The following is a 24,388-nucleotide window of genomic DNA, read 5'->3' on the forward strand; positions in this document are numbered from 1 at the left end:
AGGCTTTTCTAATTTTTTAAAGCAAAATAAAATAAAAAATACATTTAAACCGATGGTGGTATTACTTTATGAGATTAGAAATATGTATCTGTGAGTTAAGTAAACCTCCAACACTTACAGGAGGGTCAGTGAGGAGTTCAACCTGCACGTGTTAAAAGTTTCTGTTGCAGTTTTTGGAGAAACACGTGAAAAAACTCCAAACTGCTGAACCACAGGAGTTTCCCTCATCCACCATGTTTCAGCTCTGCTAAACAGTCCCACCTATGGAGGCATTATAGCTGGAAAGGTATCAGCCAGTGTGTGAAGACTTTTGAGAATGTATCCATGTGTCCACATAATCAGGTTTTAACAGAGAACAAGAGGAGAACCAGAGGAGAACCAGAGGAGAACCAGAGGAGAACCAGAGGAGAACCAGAGGAGAACCAGAGGAGAACCAGAGGAGAACCAGAGAAGAACCAGAGGAGAACCAGAGAAGAACCAGAGGAGAACCAGAGGAGAACCAGAGGAGAACAGAGCAGGTGTCCCGCTGGGTGAGCGCTGTTAGCTTGTGATATGTAGCCTAATGCTGTGTTCACATCAGCGTATTTAAAGTTTGAAATCAGATACACCGACTTACTGACTACCCAAACTCCTTTTTTCCCAATTTCAATCCCAGCATTTGGTACAGAGAGCATAATGAGGTCCTGAGAACACAGAGAGTGCTGTCCGGTACTTCTCTGCATGATAAAAATACATAAATAGTGGGGAAGCAGGCCGAGAGCTGCCTTTTCGATGAAGGCGTACCAATGTGTGAGCCTCAGGATCCCCAAAGAAGGCCATCCAACTTGAGAGTACAACTCACAATGATGAGTCAGAGGTTTACAGTTTGTTATGAACCTCAAAGAGGCATGGTAGGCAGCATGGTCACCCTGCAGAGGCATGCATGGACAAAAGATCATGCCTAAAGCGGAGTAGGGAGACAAGAATCCCTTTGTTACATCATATGACGCCACGTTAAAAAAAAAGCTTTTTAAACAGCTATACCGAAAACAGACACTTCCTTCTCTAAATTTGTGCCTTTTACGTTGAATAAAATATAAAATCAAGGATTGACTTTTACAACAGCTGTTATCAGATGATGTTAGGTGTTAATTTACCAAAAATTTAACCTGTGAAAGCCGTTTAATGTCGACAATCTGTGAGCTTTAAACACAGATAAGTCATCAAAACATTTCGGAAAGTTTCTTTAAAACTGGAAAATTTCTTGAGACCTGCTCCTGAATTTTTCTCCAACTCTCTGTTGGTTCACAGAGTCCTCGCTGTGTGTCGTACTGTCCTGGGACATCACATCCAAAGCATGTGGTGCAGGCCACGGTAAGATGTTTGCATTAATAACGGAGGAAACAACAGAGAGCTGCGCTGTGACCACACTGTTTACATTCAGATCAACGCTATGATCACACAGCCAACATCTCCACCGACCTCACCTGGAAAACCGTCCTCCTCCATCCTCAGGTGATTTCATTCATCCTGTTACGAGATGATAGCTTCCTGATTCAAGTGTCATCCCTAATTCTCACACCACTTTACTCAGACTGCTCACAGGAAGTTAGACAGGCTAAAACTGGAGGGAGGAGTTGGTGTTCACACACGCAGCGAGGCAGAAAGTTTTGAAAAATTTAGTGCATGTTTCTCATATTTCAGACATAAATCATCCTCTAACATTAACTCTGATCCTCTGAGGAGTGTCTGAGGCTCCAGCTGAGCAAACTCTGCTCTGATTGGACGGTACCAAGCATCCATCATTTGTCAATCCCAGGCCTGACACACACACATACATATATCATCCCTTTTAGCATGTCTAATTTGTGTGAATGTGAGTGTGGAGTTTAAAAACCTGTAACACAAATAGAAAAACACTTCATCTTCATCCTGCCATATTTGATCCCTGTGAGCACAGAAACATCTAGAAAAGCCCTCTCAAGGAGCACAGAGCATCACCTCATCACAGAGAAAGAGTGAAAACACGTGAAGCTGCTCCTCATCTGAGGAGTCACCAACACGTCTCCTCCCTGCTGCCTGTGTGTGTGTGTGTGTGTGTGTGTGTGTGTGTGTGTGTGTGTGTGTGTGTGTGTGTGTGTGTGTGTGTGTGTGTGTGTGTGTCTGTGTGTGTGTGTGTGTGTGTGTTTGTGGGTCGTCACTCACCCTGTTAAAGCGCTTGGCCTGGAAGAGGTGTCCGTTGACTCGGTACAGTTTCCTCCATCTTCTGGCCCCGCGGCGGTAGATCGATTCTAGGAGAGACAGGAAACGGTTGAAGAGGAAGAGCATGATGGGGGAGTGAAGGAGGGAGGAAGATGGAGGAGGAGGAGGAGGAGGAGGAGGCTCATCCTCATGGTGAAGTCTGAGTTTGAGTGAGGAGAAGACGACCATCAGGTCAGACTGTGATAAACCGCACACACACACACACACACACACACACACACTTGTTCCAGTCCACTCCCTCCTCTACCCTCTATCTCTGCCTCCTCCCTTCTTAGAGACCTTGATTCCTCCTCTCCTCCTCTCCTCCTCTTCCTGTCGATGAACGGACGGTTATGGCTGCATGTTCAGATGAGGAGATGAAGGTGAATCTATTTATAAAGTGGTTATTAATACTCTGCAGGGTGTCAACATGCAGCGAGAAGAAAGAGGAAGACGTTCAGCATCCTTAAAAACCAAACAGACTTTACTGGACCATCTCAGAGACGGCAGACTGGACCCTCTGAGAGCTGTAGTGGGTTTGTTTTTAATTATTTGGATCTAAGGAGGTAGGGAGACGACACAAATAAAGGTGTTTTGTTTTGCATGAAGAGCCTGTGAGGTTGAGATGCACAGAGCATTGATAAAATGAAGACAAACTGGATTTGATTTTACTGCACAGGGCTAGTTTTTCAGCCTGTTGTCAAGTATGAAGTAGATTCTAATAATCTCAATCTTTTCTTTCAGATGAGGTGTCCTCTTTGTATCATTTTGTCTTTGTATCATTTTGTCTTAGATCCTCAGCAGCACCAGCTGCCTGTAGAGATAATATATTTTAAAGAGACAGCAGAGGAGTCCATGCCTCACTGCACAGACCTGTGTCTGTGCTCCATAGGGCATGGGCCATATAAACAATGGTTTTTACCGAGCATTTAGAGTTTATGCAAATAAATGAGATAACTTTTAGAACAGACAAGACAACAGGTCTGTGCCATTTAGAGCACAGACAGTCTGTATCCTCTGTGCAACATCTCAATGCACAGCGGGGTCTTTTTTCTACTGTGTGCCCTCCTCACTCACGGTTACTAAACATCATCACAATAAAAATGACTTTACTGTAAAAACCTGATGAATTAAGTTCAACCAGCATATTTTGTAGTTCTCTTGGTCTTTTTTTTCTGGTTCAGATTCTTTGACACTTCATGTTGAACTCACTCAAATCAACTTGATTGAGTTGATTCAACAAATTATTTTTTACTGGGTGGTTTTAACTGGTATTTAACACAGAGCGTCTCCAGCTGCAAGGCATGATGGAGAGGAGAGAAAAAGAAGCATGAAGTTGGCTCTGTGGGGCACTGGCTTAACTCAAATAACAGAGCAGAGTCCTCAAAGCACTGCTAACAGTTCAACAGGCGTCTGCACGCTCTTCCTCTCATTTCCTCTCACTTCCTGTCTCTACAGCCAAACTGGCGAGTAAAGATAAAGTGCAAAAAGTGCAAAAAGTCCAGCAATCAGCTGTGATCTGAGTCAAACAAACATGATTCAGATCAACCAAACAATGAATCTGATGCTCTTTCTTGAGTCTTTTGAGCCTCTAATGGAGTGGTGATGACAACAGATGAGAGGATCTTTGGCTATCTGAGAGTAAAATACAACAAATTCTGTGCAAACTGCAGAACAAAAGGAAAAACAACAAAATCAGAAAGAGAATAAATCATCGTAAAAGACCCCCAAAAGTCAACACACCGTGTTGTCTCAGAATTGGGCCTGCTCAGTCAGGACCCTGAACTTTCAGAATCTTGAGTTTAATCTGTTGGATTATGTCTAAATGTTATCAGCTCATGTCTGTTTGAACAGTGCCCTGTTTGTTTCATTACACTTTTTGCCCATGTTGTTCTCGGTCAGCTCTCTGCTACAATAAATGTCATAAGGAGAAAACATGAAAGCTAGGAGATACAACACACTGTGAGGGATCCGATCAGCAAAAGCAAACATTTTTAACCTTTCCCCCTCTCACAGGGTGCAGACTGCACAGAGAATGATCTGTGGTTACCGTGTGGGACTGTTACTAACATGTTTTATTTATACTAGGGTGCATCGTGAGCAGCAGACAGAAAGAAGAGATGGAAGGACTCGATCAAACGTTTCCACAGAGCTGCAGGAAGAACAGACTCATTGTTTTTGTTGGTTTGTTTATTTTCAGAGCTTTTACACTGAGCAGAGAAAGAGAATAATTAAGCTGCGTCTCAGATGAGAGTTTAGCATCCTCGTCCTTCACGGCTGATTCAGAGAGAAAAAAGAGAAACAACGGGCTGATGCACCAGGGGAACATTCGTCAGTGAAAACATCTGAATCAGGCGAAAAACTAAAACAGACAAACTGTGGTCTGAAGCTTCAGTCCCTGAGAGCTGGACCAGAAGAGCTCCAAAAGGCACAGAAAACAGTCCCTGACAACGCTGGCCACCCTCTTTTTCTTCAAGTTTTTGAGACAGTCTAAAAATGCATAAACTGATCCACAAGTGTGTAAAATATTTACAAATATGTGCATAAATCCACAAAAGTCTAGACTGATTCGCAGATGGATGCATCGTCTCAAATGGCTGAAAAGTCTGAGTATTTTTTTCTACAAGTTCTGAAAATATCATCAGCTACAACTGGGACGGGCCTTCCCATTGGCTGTCTGTGTACACGTCATGTTAAGTGGGAGTGATCTGCAAGTGTGCAGAGAAAATCTGTCTGTGAGAGGAGGGCTAGTTCGTCCTGAGCTAAGACTGCCAGGCTCAGGCTGCCAGGTATGGAGCTATTACTGTAGTCTGTACGCTACAATTAGGCAAATACAGGCAGTTGCCTGGGGCCCCAAGATTCCCAGTGGCCCCCAAATCATCTCTTAAAAACTGATTTATGAAGTTCTCTTCAATTGAAAGCATTTCTTTTTTCTAAATCTTACTTCACATGCTTCAAGACATCAAAAGGCTTAATCTTTAATGATTGTTTGGGGTACTCCCCCTCCCTTCTTATTCAATGGGCTATTCCATGTTACAACACATCTGAACATTTGATTCAGGAAGAAAGTGGTAAAAAACACTTTTTTCCCATGTTTTTCTTATTTTCAACCAAGTGGGAAATAAAAACCAATGTTGCTCTGAGATCTGAGATAAACATATCAGACTTTTAGGATTTTAAGGACTTTATCTAGCCCAGGAAACAGGATCATTTTCTCAAAATCAAACTTTTTGAGTTGGTTATTGTACAAAATCTCTTGTTTGGATACATAACTCACTGGACAGGGGGTCAAATAAAAATACATTCACTTTAAAATAATAGTACCAAAAAGTATGGTAACTGTAAATATCACCTCTTTCAGTAGTTTTTTTCCAGTTTTATGTTGTGCTTGATATTTACATATTTTTTTACTTACTTCTTTACTAAATTATTTTTTTCAATATTTACCTATTGTAATGTTTTTCACTTCATACTTTCTTGTTACTGTTACTCTGTAAATTCCCCACTGTGGGACAAATAAGCTGTCAATTGACCATAAAAGATTTCAAATCCAGGACAAAGTGGACTAAATTATGTATTCACTTTTTTCTAAATCAAACTAAAGTACAGAACTTGAGGAAATGCATTTAGTTGTGTTAAGTTACCATGTACAAGATTAGCACTGTCTCATGCCTTGATTCTGGGAAAGAGACAGTGGACCCAGGGAAGGCCAGTCTAGCTCTGAGGAAGATGAGTTACAAGGACATGGAGGGCCCCACTGACTGGGATTGCCTTGGGCCCCCAAACCACTAAATACACCCCTGACTGTAGTACTGTCATAGTACTACTACAATAGTACTGTATGTAACTGTATGTAATCAGTCTAAAGACACAAGGTGATATCAGGTCTTATGCAGCTACAAAAATGGCACAAATCTGAAAACCGTTCCACATTCTCACTCATTTGCAGAACTGTTCAATCTGAGCTTCATTGTGAATCAAACCACAGCAGCCAATCAGCATGGAGATCCTCCAATGAGATACGACTGAATAGAGCTGTGACAATATGGATTCTGAGTTACTTTAAGTGAATAAAGAGCCGTGCTAGCTTTTACTCGCTTGGGGAAATTTTCAATGTCTTGAAATGGCACTTTTCTTTGGACTGGTCTAGTGAATGAGGGTCAGACTAAGGCCCTCCTCACAAGAGGACGGCCCTGTATCGTCTCGGCGTCTGCATCAAAACATGTATCCCTGTTTACACATCGTATTGTACATAGGCTTGTGCATTTACATGACAACGCAAAACTGTCGTCGGGTTGCCCACCTGGTTCTGCTCCGAGGCAGATTCCACGTCAACAAGTGCTCATGCACGCGTAACATGCTGCGCCTCTGCATGAGCACTTGTTGTTGTTGTTGTTCCCGTAGCTGGTGTTGTTCATGCTCTCTGAGAAAATGTTGATATGATAGTCGAAGCAATATTTGTAGCTGCTGGAACAATATCAGAATCAGAAACCTGCCGCCATTGTTGTTGTTGTTGTTGTGGGTGACAACGTGGGTTTGGGGGCGGGGAGTAGGAGGGGTACTATGAGGTCACCGTCTTTTTCGGACTTATCTGTTTATACCAAGTACGGCATGAAGACGAATACGCAGATATCCACCTGCAGACCCGTTTTCAAAAAAGATGCGGAGTCATGGACAAACACGCGTCTCCGTGTGTCAATATCACCGGATCGATAGTTTACTTTACCGGAGTCTTAGAAATTGGTTCTCGTGTAAAGCCCACCTTAGTCTCATAAGACATTTTTAATAAAATGAAGACAAATGCATTCCAGTTTGTGCAGTGTTTGATAGTTTAAAAGTGATTAAAACAGGGGTTCAATCTTTTTCAGGTCGTCCAGGTATCGTCACTGTTGGAGAATCCTAAACTGTGAATCAGAAGACACATAAAGACATCTGGAGAGAGCAGATAGCGCCCTCTGGTGATGGACAAAGGGTATTGATGATGATTTTTCATGTCACTGATTTGAATTCCCTCCCATGTGATGTCCTGCGGTCTGATGAGGCAGCGGCACACCTTTGGACTCACGCTATCAGCAGGCTCCGTGTTTCAGATCTCTGGCTCTCCATGAGGCTCAGCAGCAACTCTCTCTGCAGCCTTGAACTGCTGAACCTTCCTCCAAACAGATCAATAAATCATCAGCTCCTCTTCCCTCGCTGTCTCACTCTGAATCCACCTGAGCATGAAGCCACTCAGTTGGCTGACACACATCAGGCGTGTCCCTGCAGACTCCCTGCCCTCCTGCTGCTCTCTGGTCTGGTTTTGTGCTCCAGCAATGGGTGTGGCTGAGATATCCTCTCCTCTGCTTGCTCATTTTTGCCTCTGTTGCCATGGTAGCCACAGCCCACCATATACCAGCTATTATTAGTTTTTCGAGAGGAAGTGAGAGGGGTGACTTTGTCTGCGAATTCACAACAGATCACCTTTTGTGCTCTGAAGAAGGATCCCGCAGGCTGCATCTCTGAGCCCGGGGTGAAGATAAAGGAGCGTTGTTTTCTCTCTTTACGCTCTGAGCTCCTTTTCCAGCTCCATCCTGATGATGTGCTGTAAGAACATCATTACTGGTCTCCTTTTTGGCTGCAGATCAGGTTGGCTCCAGCTGAAATCTTCAGTGGTGTTTGAATCTGCGAGGATTAAAACATAAGGCCAAACGCTGAGAGTGTGACGCAGAGATGGAGGATTTACAGCCTGCAGCGAGCTATCAGTCAGAGCTCAAATGTCACTGACTTCATGTGCTCAGATTTATGTGCTCTTCATTGGTGTTTAGCTCTTTTTGGGCAGAGCTGAGACACAGAGCGGCCGTGCTCTTTCAGGTAAACTCACTGTAATCCCATTAACTCCTCGTCTTTAAAGGAAAGTGACGCCAGTCTCTGAGAAAACCTGCGCCATGTTTCCATAGCTACCCAGCATTTCCTCCCATGTGCCTGGACTGTGGAGGGGGGGTGTCTGTGGAGGAGAAGCTACACATCATGATGCTAAATCCAGAGAGTGTGACTAAATAATTGATTTGTAACAGCTGTTTTTGCAGAGGGCTAAATTGCAGCACTTAGCTGCGAGTCTTTAATCAGAGGTGATGAAGAAAAGTTCAAACACACAGTCAACGCAGGGCTGTCAGCAGACAGACTGCAGGCTTCAGCCACGCCAACACAAACTTAAAGAAACTCTTTGTGATGAGGCTCACAACAAGGTTCCTGTTTTGGTTTGAATCCCTCGTTGGGCATGCAGATGGCTTTCAGCACGGGGTTCGTATGAACGAATGTATCTAATGTGTGTTTGAACCATGCTTCATCATTCTGAAACTGCTGCTCAGGGAGCTTCTTTCACCCTCCAGGAAAGGAGGCATTTCAAGGAGACGTCAGCTACACATGTGGCCCATCCCAGCATTGTATGTTGCACCTGATGCTGAAAAAAGTAGCACCCAAACTGACACACAGCTCTGTGTAGAAAGATGACCAACTTGTCGGTACTTTCTGCGCAGTTAGCCACAAACAACTTCCTGCCAAGACTCTCTCTTTGATAGACAACAATGTTCTGCAGTCTGACTGTTCCTTCCTCCTCATCTTCATCCATTCATCTGTTTGTGGTGAGTCTCAGTTTCACTGTAAACAGTCATTTCCTCACAGGCTTCAGTCTGTCTTCCTCACAATGTCAAAGGAAGCTCAGGTATACAAACCACGCTTTGAGCAAAAAAGGACAGCTCGACTCATGGCCTCGAGTCGTAGGCTCAAGTGCACCTGGAGCCGGACTCAAACTGTGCGTTTAATTCAAGTGTTGCTTCAGGAAGAGGAGAGTAAAGAGCTGAGGGTGAGCTGAGGGGAGCAGACAACGCTACGGCTGAGGATTATGAGCAAAGATGATATTCCTTTGAAGAGGATAAGATATCATCCTCAGACCGACAGTCTGCCACAAACTCAGACATCTGCTGGTTACCCAGCTTTAACGTTTGATCTGTTTCAATCTGACAATGTTTGTCTCAAAATTTAACCTCAATAAAAACGGCACAACACTTTTTCCCATCTCTGTTAGCGGCTCATTCACCTTTTTCTTTGGTTTGCTTTAAGTAAATCAACCTGATGGAGATAGACTCCTCAATGTTACCAGAACCAGCTCTGAATGGGACATACTCCAACCACAGGGGGCGCCAAAATACACACACGCTGACAATCCTCACAGATACAAATGATTGACAAACCCAATCAGACTTTGTAGTTTTGATTTACCCAGTTAGCGTTAATCTGACCTCATGGTGTTAAGATTATTAATCCCATCACTGACATACAGACCCTGTCGGAGGATGGGATCACCTCTTGTGTACATGGAGCTTTGACAGTATTCTGCAGGGCACGTGGTCTAAACACACTTCTATGAGACCTTCACAGAGCTGACCCGTTCCAACACCCCCTCATGAGAAGTGGCGCCGCATTGCCCCATTTCTGCTGCCAGGACAGAGTGAGAGGGACAGACGCAGAGTGACAGAGCAGAGTCTCCCAGAATGAAAACACAACATACTACACCTCCGGATGTGAAGGCCAGCGCACACAGTCCTGCCATGGTGTCCGAGCCAAGCGCAGGTCTGAAGAAGAGGAGCCGGCCTGCTGCGGTCACGCTGCAGGAGAACAGGGTGGTGCTCCTAAATCTCTCCCCAACAGGACATTTAGCAGGGCTGGACTCACTTCCAGACATTGTTCCTCACACTCTCAGGAAAGTATCAGAGTACAAGTTACCACCAGCAACACTGCCCCTCCCTCAAACCCCTCAGAGAGGGAACAGTCAGCATGAAGCCTGAGGGGTAGAAACAAGCCGCTCTGTGTGCTCAAGATCCTGAAGAATCAAGTGTTTACCCATGCTCCTCTCACCTCTTTAAAGGGACAGTACGGGGTATTTAGGTGACATTGAGTTTATGAAATCTCTATTCTTCTCCCCTTGAGTTTTACAAACCTTCACTTTAGTCTCTGTCTCAAACACTTGGTTTGAGCAGCCGTCTCTTTAAGGCTCCTCACTCCACAAACCCCTTTCACTCTGATTTGCTAACCTTCTGGAGGCTTGTCGGGGGCGGATCTTGTATTCAAGATCCTCTTTCTCCAAGGCGTCATACACCAATAAGATCCTTGTGTGATGACCTCATCATTTTGGTAAGTCTGGTAAGGACTTCTTGAGGATCTTGTGAGGATCTCATGAGGATCCTGTGAGGATCTCATGAGGATCCTGTGAAGTTCTTGTGAAGATCTTGTGAGAATCTGGTGCTATTTCTTTAGGATTCACTGTTTTACTTCATACTAGGGATACACCAATACCACAAGTGGTATTGGTGTATCGTGCGCCGTAGAGCTGGATTGTTATCAGTGGGAAGGGCCCAATCCATGGTGCTGGCATGCAGGTTATTATTTAACACTGGTAACAGATCAGTATCTGTACCGGTCAAGACCTAAAGCCCAGGTATTGTATCGTATCAGAACCAGAAAAGTTGGATCCCTACTTCAGATCCATGTTTGAAACATGGGAAAACAGAATACACACTCTTTTAGAGCCGAGGAGACTTTCATGAACCAGAGAAGGCAGAGGAGTAACTTTGACTGATCAGATGGACCAACAGAGAGAGGGAGGAAGACTCCTGTGGATTGATCTATTGTATCTATTCAGCGCTAGCTCTTCTGATGACGGGTATAGATGAGCTCTATCTGAGGCTGTCACTGCTCAGCAGAACTCAGTTTAATGTGTATCCCAGGAAACTCCACGTTTCTCCATGCAGCTTGGAAGATTAAAGCAAACACTGACTGTGACAGGTTTTATTTCAGTCAGAGAGCTGGACACTAAGCTCTCTGACCTACATTGCTGATCCACTGCAGACTCTGCACAGTCCAGCTAAAAGCAGAGTCCCAGATATAAAGGCATCATGCAGAAGAGATGCAAACACTTAAAACTGCAGCGTACACTCGAGCCCCGTTTCCACCAAGCGGTTCATTGCGATTCGTCTCAGCACGGCATTACCTCATCAGAGTCAGCACAATGAGACAACTTTAGAGACGTTTAGACTGGTGTTAAGTTGTTTTGCTCACACACAGCCCCCTAACACCCTGCTGCTGTTCAAAATGAGAGCTGAGAGTTGTGCTCGTGGCTACCATACGTCATGGATCATACTTGTGTACTTGTGCTCGTGCTTTAAGTGAACCTCACCGAAGCGTGCCAAAGCAGAGAGGTGAAACATGCTTGAGCACAGCACACTTGCAGCTACAGTGGCCAGACAAGCTGGGCTTTAGGGTTAAAGTGTGCTTAAGCACGATACGGTTTGCCGGTGTGACCACATCCTCAAATACCACTTGCTGACCAAGCATACAGGGGCTGCAGAGAGATACACTGTGCGATAAAATTCTTTAAAGTGTGAAGTTTCCAGGGAATTAACTTCTTTTTTCTGACCTAAGGATCTTGTTGGACAACGTGTCTGTTGTTGTGATGCATGGGCTCTATCAGTTTGTGTTGAGCTGCCTAAAAAAAACAGGCTGTTTAGTTTAAAAACGTGAAAATTATCCCTTTGAGATACATTTGGGAAAGATTTAAAAACTGTGCGAAATACTTTAAATACATTAAAGAGGACATATCATGCTTGTTTCTCCTTTTCACTATGCCAGACTAGGATGCCTGTAAAGCATTTCTGCCCTCAGTACAAGTCATTTAGTTCCCTCATTGCCCCACAATAGCGTTCTCAATATCCTCATTTTAGGCCATTCTGAAGATCTTGTTGAAACACTCCGTTTCCAGAATGACCTCCAGTAACCTCGCAACGTCGCAGCCCTTTGTGCTCTGATTGGTCAGTTCTATCAGAGGGGCGGAGGGGGTACAACCAGGGGGCGGTTTTTGCAGCATGGCAGTATTTACAAAATCACCATATTGGATGGGGCAGACCGAGCGAGTTTGCTGTTTGCCAAAACTTCACCGTAAGGCATTGATAGCACTAATAAAATGGCAGAGTGTAGGATACGTCCTTTTGTATTGGACCCCGAGTCAGACCCGGACGGTTCTGCAGCTCAGGAGGAAGAAAATCTACCTGGACACAGATCATCTCAGGACGCTTCAGTGTGGAGAGTCAAACCAGTACTGTAACATGTATAGTTTATACGTTTATACTCGGCTCTTGGTGGGTGTATCCCTTGGTGGCGGTTGTGTGACTAACTGACATCACAGAGGAGGAGCTGCTTTATCAGATTACTCCAATAAAAAGAAAGGATCCTTGTGTCGTCATGACGGTCAAAATCTCACGGCCAAATGGCAATGACCTATTTTCAGAGGCATCAAATCTCGTTTTAGGATATCAGAAAAAATACAATATCTCATTTTTTGAAAATACAGGAGGTGAAAGGTCTTGTTTTCAAATTTATTATATTATTTGTAAGCATTAAATCACGGATCAGCATGATATGTCCCCTTTAAAAGATTGACAGCCCTTTAAAAAAACAAAACAAAAGAAACACTGGGTGCAAAATCTTTTTTTCCTCTTCCTAAGCGAGTCTTGTTTGAGAAGCTTCTACCTGTCCATGTTCAATAATACAGGTGTGATATCTATGAGAAATATTGAACAGTATATGGGCTACACCCCTCTGAATTTGTACACCTTTGGGTTAAACTCTGAGCAAGCTGTGAGTTCCTACCCGTCACCTCCTGCAGACTGATTCTGTGTTTCTGCAGCCAACAGGTCAGGTGGGCTATAAGGAGGGAGTCAGGTTTATCCTTCTGGGCTGATGCCTCTAAAGAAGCAGGGATGAATGAAGCACTCTAAGGCTGGTCTGTCTGAGGTCAGGGCGATCCTCAGAGCCGTGAGGAACTCTGTGAGTTTGTCTTTTAATTACAGTTTGGATCCATTGTTCCTTAATCTCCCTGCTCCAGATAAAGATGGGGAGGGTGGACTTTGTAGACAGCATGAAATTGAAAAAGGACGGCTCGTTTCAAAGTTAATATCAGTGCAGTCTGATCCGGATTCCAGAGTTGGAGGAGGACCCAGATGAAGGCTGGAGTCTGTGTGACACTGTAAGGGATCCTCCTGCACACTAACACATTGGTGAGTCAGCTGCTGTGGGTAACATCTGTCAGTGTGAACCCCCACACCCTGAACAGACCTGAGAGGAGGATCAGCACAACCAGACTCAGAGGGTCATTTCTCTGATCCTTTCTCTGACCCAGAAGAGACCTGAAGACACGCACAAAACACCCACACAGTCTCAAACGCCTCAAATGTGGACAACATCAGATCAGGATGGTTCAATTAAAGGGTTTACCACGGAGGACTTAGGCTGAGTCTGAAAACCTGCTTTCAGAGCTTTTCAGCTGTTCAGAGAAACAGAGCAGCCCTTTTACAGGAAGGCAAAACCATGACTTTTCCCTATGACAATCCGCTGTTTTCAGAGGGAAATATTCCTGACGACCTGTAACATATCAGTGAGTGTTCAGCTCATGGATTCCTGACTGACTGAAAACTCATGGGGCAGAGGAAGCCTGTGTCTGTGCTCACTGATGGATCACGAGCTGAATGACCGTAAACAGCAGGGTGGGGTCAGAGCAAACAACTGTTCCTAATGCTGCTCAACTAAACACACACACACACACACACACACACACACACACACACACACACACACACACACACACACACACACACACACACACACACACACACAGGTAAACACCACACATTCAGTGAAGGCTTGCTTATCCAATCATCTGGGGGACCCATGAACTCAGAGTTGGCCCTGATGTTTGGATGAAACTTTTACAAACACATAAAAACCAGCGTAACATAGTACTGATGTTAGTATTTCCAGCCTGTCACTTCCAGAGCACGTCAGTGAAACGATCAGAGCATCTGATGTTTTTACGATAATGTGACCTGTGAGTTCATAATGTCAGACTCATTTCCTGCTGTTACACGTTGTTGTTGTTGTTGTTGAAGAGATAAAGAGACAAGGGCTTGATTCTGCTGCTGTTTGACATTTTAAAAACATGTAATCCAGGTTTTTTTTTTATCTGCTTGGCCTGAGATCGCTTTATCTGACTTGAGAGATAGCTGATGAACAGCTTTCTATACATTCTACAAAGAGTCTGAGCCAACATCAGCGTTTGCCCATCACTCTCCTAAAACCCACAGGAAGCTGCATCCATCAGGGTGAGTCCACAGTTTATTACAGGCCTTATTTAACCCTTTAGCTCCTCTGGATGAAGTCCTATTACTTAGATTCCAGATCAGGTCGAGCAGGACCGGAATGATTTACGGCACATTTAGGTCTCTATGACAACACCACGCCGGCTGATGAAGTTTAGCAGAGAGAAGAGAGATCTGTGTTTTTCTCTGCTGAGAACAATTTCTGTGATTAATTTTGTTGTGATGGTGGACACTGGAGCCTAACTGTCAGACAGAGAAAGGTCAGAAGAGCAGAAGAAAGAGAAACAGGAGAGAGACAGACCATGAGCTAAAGGCTACATCAAGAGCTAAAGGTTAAAAGGGCCAAACTCTTTGTGCTAGTGTTGACTCCAACCCACAGTCAGCAGTTATTCTGCAGTGGTCTGTTCAAACTTGAGAGTCTATCAATAAAATGAAGAGTGAGGTTACGTTAGCTCTGCTTGGTAGATGACTGACAGGACATAACCAGGAATCACTGACGTTACACATTACAGACACGTCTTAGAGCACCAGGCTGCCAGCTGAGCTACACATAGACAGCTACCAAACTACATACAAACTGACGGTGTTAACTTGTCACGTTAGCCTACAGATACGTCAGAGCACCGGGATGCGCTACATTCAGCCGGCTACCACAACGTTTGCTCGATGTCACGTTTCAAACCATATCACTACATAACTGTACTGATAAATACCTTACCTCGGCATGTTGTATCCAGTAAAAAGTTGACTTGAACAAAGAAGATTTGCCTTGATCTGATCCCCATTTAATTTCAAAACAAACACAGACCTCACTTAAAGTAATTTACAACAGTGTGAGTGAGACTCCAGAAGGTGGCGAGGCAGTCCATTTAAAATAATCAATATATAAACTTGTAATGCTGTGTTGGAAAATCACCTTCTCTTCCACTCCCTCACAGTCACAGGGATGTGTTTAGCTACCTAAACATGGTACTGTTTGATTTTACGTGAATCGGTACTTGGTAATACAGACCGAATTTGGTTGGTACCTTAAAAGTACCGAATTCGGTACCCATCCCTAAAACAAAGTGAAAAACCTGAAATAAAGAAGTGCTGGCTCTGGTTTTCCCACATCACTGTTTAAGGTTTGAAATCATGGAGCTGCTGTCCCTGCAGCTCACACAGTCTCAGACTACAGCAGCAGAAACAGAACCACAGAAACTAACCATGGGATGTGACTCTGACCTCCATCACTGCTGCACACATCTCAGTTTCTCTGTTCATCTGTTTGTGGTGAGTCTCAGTTTCACTGTAAAGCTAAGGCTTCACTTATCTGACCCAGATCACAACCTTTTCTCTCCTGCAAACCTTTAGAAAGCACACTATTTCCCCACATATTTAAAAAAAAAAAAAAAAAAAGGAGAGATGTGTCTGGGTTTTCAAGCTCCAGGTGTTGACTCTACCATGATCATCAGCCCCTCCTGAGAGGACAGACACAGACTCCAGCTTTAAATCAGGTGATGCAGATCGAAATGATCAGCTTGGATATCACAAAGAGGAGCTGAGAGTGTGAAGTTGTTAGGGTTTCACAGTCTGCAGCCTCACACACTCCCTGCTCAGAGAAACTGGAGGCTTTCACTCTGCATGCGGTGGCTGCTGTGAGGACAGACGACACGCTCTGAGTCTACAGCTGAATCTGGTTCACGCAGTCAAAGCTCAGAGCGAGGAGCAGCTTTTCTCCTCTCTGCACGGCAGAACAAAAAGTACAAGTCACCTTTTTTTCCTCCAATGATGTCATCACTCCCCAGAAAGCAGACCGGCTCACCTCGCCTCACCTCAGCTCCTGTAACCTCCACTGCTCACCCTGACGTCATGTCAGACCCTTACCTTTGACTCGCAGGTAGAACAGCAGCGTGAGCAGCATCCCTCCTGTTAGTGCTCCTCTCCCTCACACCCTGGGTCTCATGGTTATCTCCTGCACCTCCTCTGCTGCTCCTCTCTTCATCCTTCCTCCTCCTTCTCCTCCTCCTCCGGCTGCCGCCTCGCTCCAGTCTCTGAGCTGTTCTCTCTCTTTTCTCCCCTCCCTTCTCCTTAGCTTTTAATCCCCTGCAGGCTGCTTCTCTTCATCTCTCCATCTCACACACACACACACACCTCGAGGAGCGTTCATCAGACGAGCTGCTCAGATTCTGTATGCGTCTCCTCCAGCATCAAACCGTTCTCCCTGCACGGCGTTGGCACCACATGACCAGCACTGCAGTGACGCACATCTCCCACTAGGTGGCAGAGGTGGCCCTGAATCCCACAGCAGCATCATTCGCTGCACACAACAGGCTGGAACCTAAATTTAAACCTGGGGACTATTTTTAGCACGCGTGTGTATCGGAGCACATCCTGCAGGCAGCTTGACTTTCACACAGACCTGACACACTCTCTCTCCCTCTTTGTCTCTTAATGAGAATTCAGGGAGCTTTATTTTGTCCTGTAGAAACCAGAGGGACTGTGGAGTGAACTGAGTTATCAGAGGTTTCCACTGAACCTCTAAAGAGAAAATGAGCTATTACCGTTGTGCTTTCAAGTCGGGTGTCTGTTTTTACTTCTTCAGTGTCTTTATCTTGAAATACTTTTTGTCCCTGCAGCAGTTTGAGTATCATTGATCATTATCAGTACATATTTATAACAACGTGTGAGAGGCCTAAGAGCCTGAATTTTCTCACTCCAAAGAGAAAAGACTCAACATTTTGTTTACAGGGGCTGCAAAAGAAGTGAAACTTTTGTGTGGACTCCACATTTCCTGCTGCAAACGAGCGTCACAGATTGTATCACTAACAGACTGACATGATCACAATTTAAAGAGCTAACATCAGGATTTAATCACATTTCACATAACGCAAACTTCAACTGGAACAACCACTGGACAAACAGACTCTGAATGTTTGCAGCACTCTGTTTTTAGGAGGTTTGAGGCTATGACATGCAGCTCTTTGACTCCTTTGCAGTGGCTCCTTGTAGCTTTAAAAAATATTATTGAAATAAAGAATAGTTATTTTTCTTACAGAGGGTATTGATGATTAAAGACACTGACACTAAATAAAATCCTGCGTTAACATTTAGTTGAACTAAATCTTCATCCCATCTGTCAATAAATCCTGCCACTGCTCTACTTCACCTCCTACAACATCAACAGCCCACCAACTTTCCATGCACCTGTGGATAACCCAGTGTTTCTCAATTCCAGTCCTGGGCCCCCCCTGCCCTGCATGTTTTAGATGTTAACCTACTCCAGCACACCTGATTCAAATGAATGGCTGGTTATCAGGCTTGAGCAGAGCTTGATGCCGAGCTGATCATTTGAATCAGGTGTGTTGGATTCGGGTAACATCTAAAACATGCAGGGCAGGGGGGGCCCAGGACCGGAATAGAGAAACACTGGTAACCTCAAGTTTTACAGCCCTGGGAAGATAACTACATCTACAAAAAGACTAATCTGGAAGAAAATACTGATTTTAATTCTGTGTGGATGGATTCTTTTTAACTGACAACATGCCAGCTTAATACATGTTAATATGTGGAAAGACATTAGCAAACAACAAAAAATGATGAGTTCAGCAATGTTATCATTATATCTTATCAAATTCAAGTTGTTACTCCCCTGTGGGTTTTTTTTCTGTGTGTTCCTTTTCTCTCCTGATTATTTTCCATTAGAGGCTCACCTGGTCTCAGCCTTTAAGAGCTCATTGCTGCTTGCAGCAGAAGAGAGTCATCTGAGCTGTCCTGTTTATTTAGTGTTGTGATTGTTAGTTAATATTCGTGACTTGTAATAATAAATCCCTCTTTGTAATTGTTTAAAGGTCCCATATGCTGCTCCTTTTCTGCAGTTTAATATGGATCATTGATGTCTTCATGAAACGGTAGTAACATGTTTTGATCCAAAAAGCCAATAAATCAAGCACAGCAGCATTGTTTCCAGGCTCTCATAGCCCCTCGGTTCAGAACGCTCTGATTTAGTGGGCGTGGCCTTCATATGTAAATGAGCCACCACTGATACCGCCCCGCTCAGCGTCACTGAGAGCGGCGCCACAAGCTCTGAGAGCACAATGTTTAGAAAACAGTGAAGCTCGTTTACCGTAACATTACAGGCCAAAACAACAGGCTAACTGCAGCTAAAGTTAGCATCCTGAAGCTAACACAGAGACGGGGGGGACACTGAGGAAAAGCTCTTACATCTGCTCCACAGCACACAGCATTTAAAATACTCACATTTCCAGGGTCCCAGGTTTGTTGGTGTATGGTTGGTAAGGCGCCTGGATTCAGGACCAGTCTATTGGCTAGCCCTCTGTTGGACTGTCCAAAGTTGGAAAAGCAGTCGGCCATGAAGTGACAAGCACACACATGCACAGTTTTACTGAGTGTAGCTGGAACATTTCCTGATCAATGAACTCTAGCCACTCACTCTTGTCTTCTTCCGAGATGGGAAGCTTGTGCATGGACTTATGTGGCTGTTTACAGCCAAAAGCAGAGCAGTGATGGCAGTGATGGCTGCTGGAGAGAAATCTCTCCAGCAGCGGAGAGGGGAGTGGTCGGGGGTATCGCTCCAGTGGATTAATCAGGTTAGACTTGCTCCTGATTGGTAAAAAAAGGGACTCGCTGACGTCGGCAAATCCCCAAAATCACAGCCCGTTTTAGGTCAGGATTTTACATTTGAAAGCACTTCTAATTACAGGTTTGGTCATTAAATATCACATTTTGTGGGCTGGGAGTAAAGCCAAAGACCCAGAAATTTCACTAAAAGACTTCATTAAGTGATTTTTGCATAATATGGGTTTCAACCCTTCAAGGTTTTTTTAAAAGTATTTTTATAAGAGGGGCTGCAAGGCGCAACAGTCAGTGCCGCAGCCTCACAGCAAGAAGGTCACCAGTTCAAATTCTTTCATGGGTGCGTGGGTTCTCTACGGGTCCTCCGGCTTGCCCCCACAGTCCAAAAACATGCTCACCAGGTTAAATGGTCACTCGTAATTGTCCGTAGGTGTGAGTGTGTGAGTGAATGGTTGTCTATCTCTATGTGTCAGCCCTGTGATTGGCCAGTCCAGGGTGTACCCCGCCTCTCCCCCAATGACAGCTGGGATAGGCTTCAGCCACCCATGACCCTGAACAGGATGAGCAGTATAGAAAATGGATGGATGGATTTTTATAAGAGATATTTATGGATTGTTGTTAGCCCCACGGGGCCACTCTTCAGATGAGGCATAACAAAGTATTCTCTCAATTTTAAAATTAACTGAAATGTCAACAAATGTTTGGAATTTCAAAAACTTTGCAATCATTGCAATTTCTGGAAATTACAAAAAAATAATAATAATGCAGTTTTATTTATTTATTCATTTAATTTCAGCAAATCTTTGAAGTTCACTTTTTTTGACAATTTTTGAATAACAAAAATATTATTTTTCTTTGAATTACAAAAAGTTTTACAAAATTGAAATGTTCGCAATTTTTTAAATTATAAAATTTTTGCACATTTTTGACATTCTAAATAATAATAATAAAAACATTAGCTGAGGAAAAATGGCTCCATTCAAAGTAAAGGTTGCAGACCCCTGGGCTGTGAGGAGGATCTGTTTGAATTAGACCACCACCCTTAGGCCCAGAGTCTCACTGCAGTGAAGACGTGACTCTTAACAAGGTGTGTGTTTGTTTTAGAATTGAACAGAATTGGATCTTCTTTTTAAGTCTACTTTTCTATGTTCAAGACTACTTTTTACTAAGATCATGAAGAAAGTCCTCACAGTCCCTTTAATTTCCTCACAGTTCAGTCTCATAAACAATGAAGTGACCAAACAATCTGTTTACAACTATCCCCAGGTGTCAGAAAGGGAGAGATGGTGCACCAATGATGCACACACAGCTGCAGCTGCTCTGTCTCTGTCCTAAGCAAACAGTTTCTGTGTGGCACACAGAGATGTGAGCGCTGGTGTAAATTTGTGCAGGATATTCCCACATTATGAAGAGAGTCTGCAAGATCCGTGGTTAGAGTTGACTGAGATTTAATGCATCAGAGACAGAAGCATCAGTGGATGTCATCTTCATGAGATGATGCTCGTCAGCCGAGCAAATATCCACCATCACAGTCTACGCATTCCGTAAAATTACAGTTGAAATATGTCTGTGGTGTTGTTATTACATATTTGATTTGATCTTGATTTCTTGAATTAAAGCACACCGACCACACTCTACAGCAAGCCAAACATCAGACCATCAGGTTTCAACAGTTCCCTTCACCTGAGGCTTGGTGGACTGCTGTTTAACACCAGTGAGAGTGTGTAGATAGAGAGAGGATTCATCTGATCCTGAAACTGACTGATTTAACACTGATATGATGATAGAATGACAATGATTTTACAGTCAGGTTTAAACAATTAACACAACATGGACCAGATGGAGCTTCGGACTTTACTGTTTCTTCTGCAGAGATTCACAGTGAGAGATACCTGAGGCTCTTCCATGGAGGTAAAAAGGTAAAACCAGATGTCTCTGAGGATCATACCTCACACACACACTCACACCGGTACAGGACATGAGAGACTGCTCTCAGGGATGGCCATAATCCACGGAAACAGTTTCCTGCAGCTGGTTTAACACAGAAGCAAGGTCACAGAGAAAAGCCTTAATGTGTGAAGGCTCCTCTCAGCGAGTATCTCTGGAAAGCAGAGTTACTTCTGTCCTCCACCTCCTATTTCTGCAGGTTTGAGGATTCAGGGACAGATTTCACCCTCGATCACAGGCAGACTCAGATATTCCACTCAATTTTTGCTCCTCCAGTAAACTACTGATGATGTTTCTATGACACAGTCTGTCCACTAGAGGGCAGCAACAAGTTTACAGAAAAAATCCTCCCCTGTAAAAGTGTGAATCAGTTCTTCAAAAACATGAAAGGATGAGAATAATCTGTGTCCATGATGATGATTTCATGTTATAGTATTTCATCGTCTCTTAGGTCTAAATTTATACTGGCTGCTGAAATGTGTCTTCTTGGAGCTTTATTTGTTTTCATAAAGTGAAATCAGAGGACTATCTGACCTCATTGCTGAGATGAGGCAACGTTTCATCCCCAAACTTCCTCCTGGGATTGTTTAGTGACCGCCCTCTTAGCCAAACGCAGACTTGGACCCTCTCCCGCGTGTGTCTCTTGTTGCCCAGCAGTATTGCAACAGCGAGGAGGCAGTGCAAACATTTTCTGCATTCCTTCACGGAGAGGGTGGAAGGTTATTGTGCAGGCCGAGCCCACTGTTTTATCTCAGCAACCTTGGAGACGTTTTTACTTTATCAGCTCTGCCAGAAGCCGCTGACGTATGGAGGATCACTCAGAGAGAATCCACAGCAGGGACGAGAGGGGAGCGTCAGAAAACAGCAGCTGACTGAGTGTGAGGAGTGTCTGCAGGGAGGAGCTGCATGTTTGGATGAGAACAGTACACATTCTCTGTCTCTGACTGGTTATCAGACTTTCAGCATCACATTTTAAATCAGTTTCCAAACCTTCAGCAATAACATCAGCAGACCTACTGAACTTTTTCCTTTCTTGATTTTTTTTGCACCAAGCTCCAGTAACAAGCTCTAAACCAGATGCTGTCCTTGTCTCTTTAATGTCAAACATTCAGGATAAACTGACGACTAATCTGACAGAATCCTTCAGCTCTTTTCCTGAGAGCAGAAAACAAACAGAAGGTTTTCTGCTCACGGCCTTAAATCCCTCAAACTAGCTCGTATCAGACACTGACTTTGTGACTTAAGCTGGAGTCCAACTTAGTTGCTCATAGCTTTACACACACTTTCAACTCCACAGAGCTCTGCAGTTTGACTGTCTCACCTTGACAGACCTGCGTGTTTTCAGTCTTTCTGCTGCTTTGTTATGTAAGACTGCAGCTCTTTGTGCAAAACGATTTCACTTCATAACACCAGAAACTGCAAAAAACAGCAAGGTAAGCAGGTCCAGCTTTGAGTGTTCTGCAGAGGAGCCGACTCAAAGACAGAGCAGCAAACTGTGAAAGACAGAGACGGACTGAAACATGATGAGGGGATGTGGAAGAAGAAAGAGGAGGATTAGATGAAGTGGAGAAACCTCTGAAACCAGGCCAACAGCTCCATCTCAGACAGCTAGCAGCGCTTGCTGTAGCAGCTTAGCTAGGCCACGGCCCTCTCTCTGCAGCTAGCTTCAGCAGCACCATTGTTGCTCTGCTTGTTTGTGCCAGCTGAAGGCTGGGCCCGGCGGGGTCATTATGCAAGGAGCCGGCCTATTGTGGATTAGCTGAACAGATGTGCTTCAGGCCAACGCTATTCACTGCAGAGGTTCAATGGCAGGACAAGCTGAGCACTCCAAATCCAGCAGCACAACAGAACCAGGTCAGAGGAAGAGGAGGAAGAGGAAGAGGAGGGGGGAGACGCTTCAAAGGCACGCTGAGGTGAGCTTTAGTTAATGATGGGGATGATGGAATCAAACACTGATGATTCACAGGGAGAGCTTGTTGGTTAGCTTTGGCTGCTCCCTAAACATGTCAGCACATTTATTTACCAGGTTCTCACCTGCAGACTGTTTGGAATGTTCGGACTGTTCAGACTGTTATAGACTCTTCAGACTGTTCAAACTGTTCAGACTGTTTTAGACTCTTCAAACTGTTCAAACTGTTCAAACTGATCACACTGTTTAGACTATTCAAACTGTTTGGACTGTTTGGTCTGTTCAGACTATTCAGACTGTTTGGACTGTTCAAACTATTCAGACTGTGTGGACTGTTCAGACTGTTCAAACTGTTCAGACTGTTCAGACTGTTCAAACTATTCAGACTGTGCGGACTGTTCAGACTGTTCAGACTGTTCAAACTGTTCAGACTGTTTGGACTGTTCAGACTGTTCAGACTGTTTGGACTGTTCAAACTGTTTGGACTGTTTGGACTGTTCAGACTGTTCAGACTGTTCAGACTGTTTGGACTGTTCAGACTGTTCAGACTGTTCAAACTGTTCAGACTGTTTGGACTGTTCAGACTGTTTAGACTGTTCAAACTGTTTGGACTGTTCAAACTATTCAGACTGTGTGGACTGTTCAGACTGTTCAGACTGTTCAAACTGTTCAAACTGTTTGGACTGTACAAACTATTCAGACTGTGTGGACTGTTCAGACTGTTCAGACTGTTCAGACTGTTCAAACTGTTTGGACTGTTCAGACTGTTCAAAGTGTTCAAACTGTTTGGACTGTTTGGACTGTTTGGACTGTTCAAACTGTTTGGACTGTTTGGACTGTTTGGACTGTTTGGACTGTTCAGACTGTTCAAACTATTCAGACTGTTCAGACTGTTCAAACTGTTTGGACTGTTCAAACTATTCAGACTGTGTGGACTGTTCAGACTGTTCAGACTGTTCAGACTGTTCAAACTGTTCAGACTGTTCAAACTGTTCAAACTGTTCAAACTGTTTGGACTGTTTGGACTGTTCAAACTGTTCAGACTGTTTGGACTGTTCAGACTGTTCAGACTGTTCAGACTGTTCAAACTGTTCAAACTGTTCAAACTGTTTGGACTGTTTGGACTGTTCAAACTGTTCAAACTGTTTGGACTGTTCAGACTGTTCAGACTGTTCAGACTGTTTGGACTGTTCAGACTGTGTGGACTGTGTGGACTGTTCAGACTGTTCAGACTGTTCAGACTGTTCAGACTGTTCAGACTGTTCAGACTGTGTGGACAGATCAACCAGAACAGTTAATGTAAACATCTGTATCAGCTCCGATTGTCTCAGCCAGTGCAGCTCTTGATTAGTTTCAGTTTAAATGTTGGGCATTAGTAAGAAACTCCTTCAACCACAGGCACCTTCAGATTTCATTGTCAAGACTTGGGTGAGTTTAATCACTTTGAGGGCTGCAACAATGAATCGATAAAGTTGATAAAAATTAATTAGTAAAAGCATCAACAACGTTTTTCCATAATCGATGCACTGTGCAGCATCCTAACTGTATTTGT

General features: G+C 44.0%; 1 protein-coding gene across 3 annotated transcripts in view; it reads right to left on the reverse strand.

Moving 5' to 3' along the window:
- prkcz (protein kinase C, zeta) overlaps positions 1 to 24,388 on the reverse strand; it is a 169,339-nt gene that overhangs the window by 85,940 nt on the left and 59,011 nt on the right. The window contains exons 1-2 of one of the 3 annotated variants that reach the window (XM_074682232.1): positions 16,539 to 16,569; positions 2,185 to 2,270 (exon numbers count right to left, since the gene is read on the reverse strand). In XM_074682232.1, the coding sequence (XP_074538333.1) occupies positions 2,185 to 2,270; positions 16,539 to 16,554 (102 nt within the window). In that variant the 5' untranslated portion in view covers positions 16,555 to 16,569. The other 2 variants (XM_074682231.1, XM_074682230.1) reach the window with 2 other exon arrangements.

This window comes from Halichoeres trimaculatus, unplaced genomic scaffold, assembly GCF_033239565.1.
Source record: "Halichoeres trimaculatus isolate MK-OKI-2021-1 unplaced genomic scaffold, fHalTri1.1 fHalTri1_scaffold_11, whole genome shotgun sequence".
Lineage (NCBI taxonomy): Eukaryota > Metazoa > Chordata > Actinopteri > Labriformes > Labridae > Halichoeres > Halichoeres trimaculatus.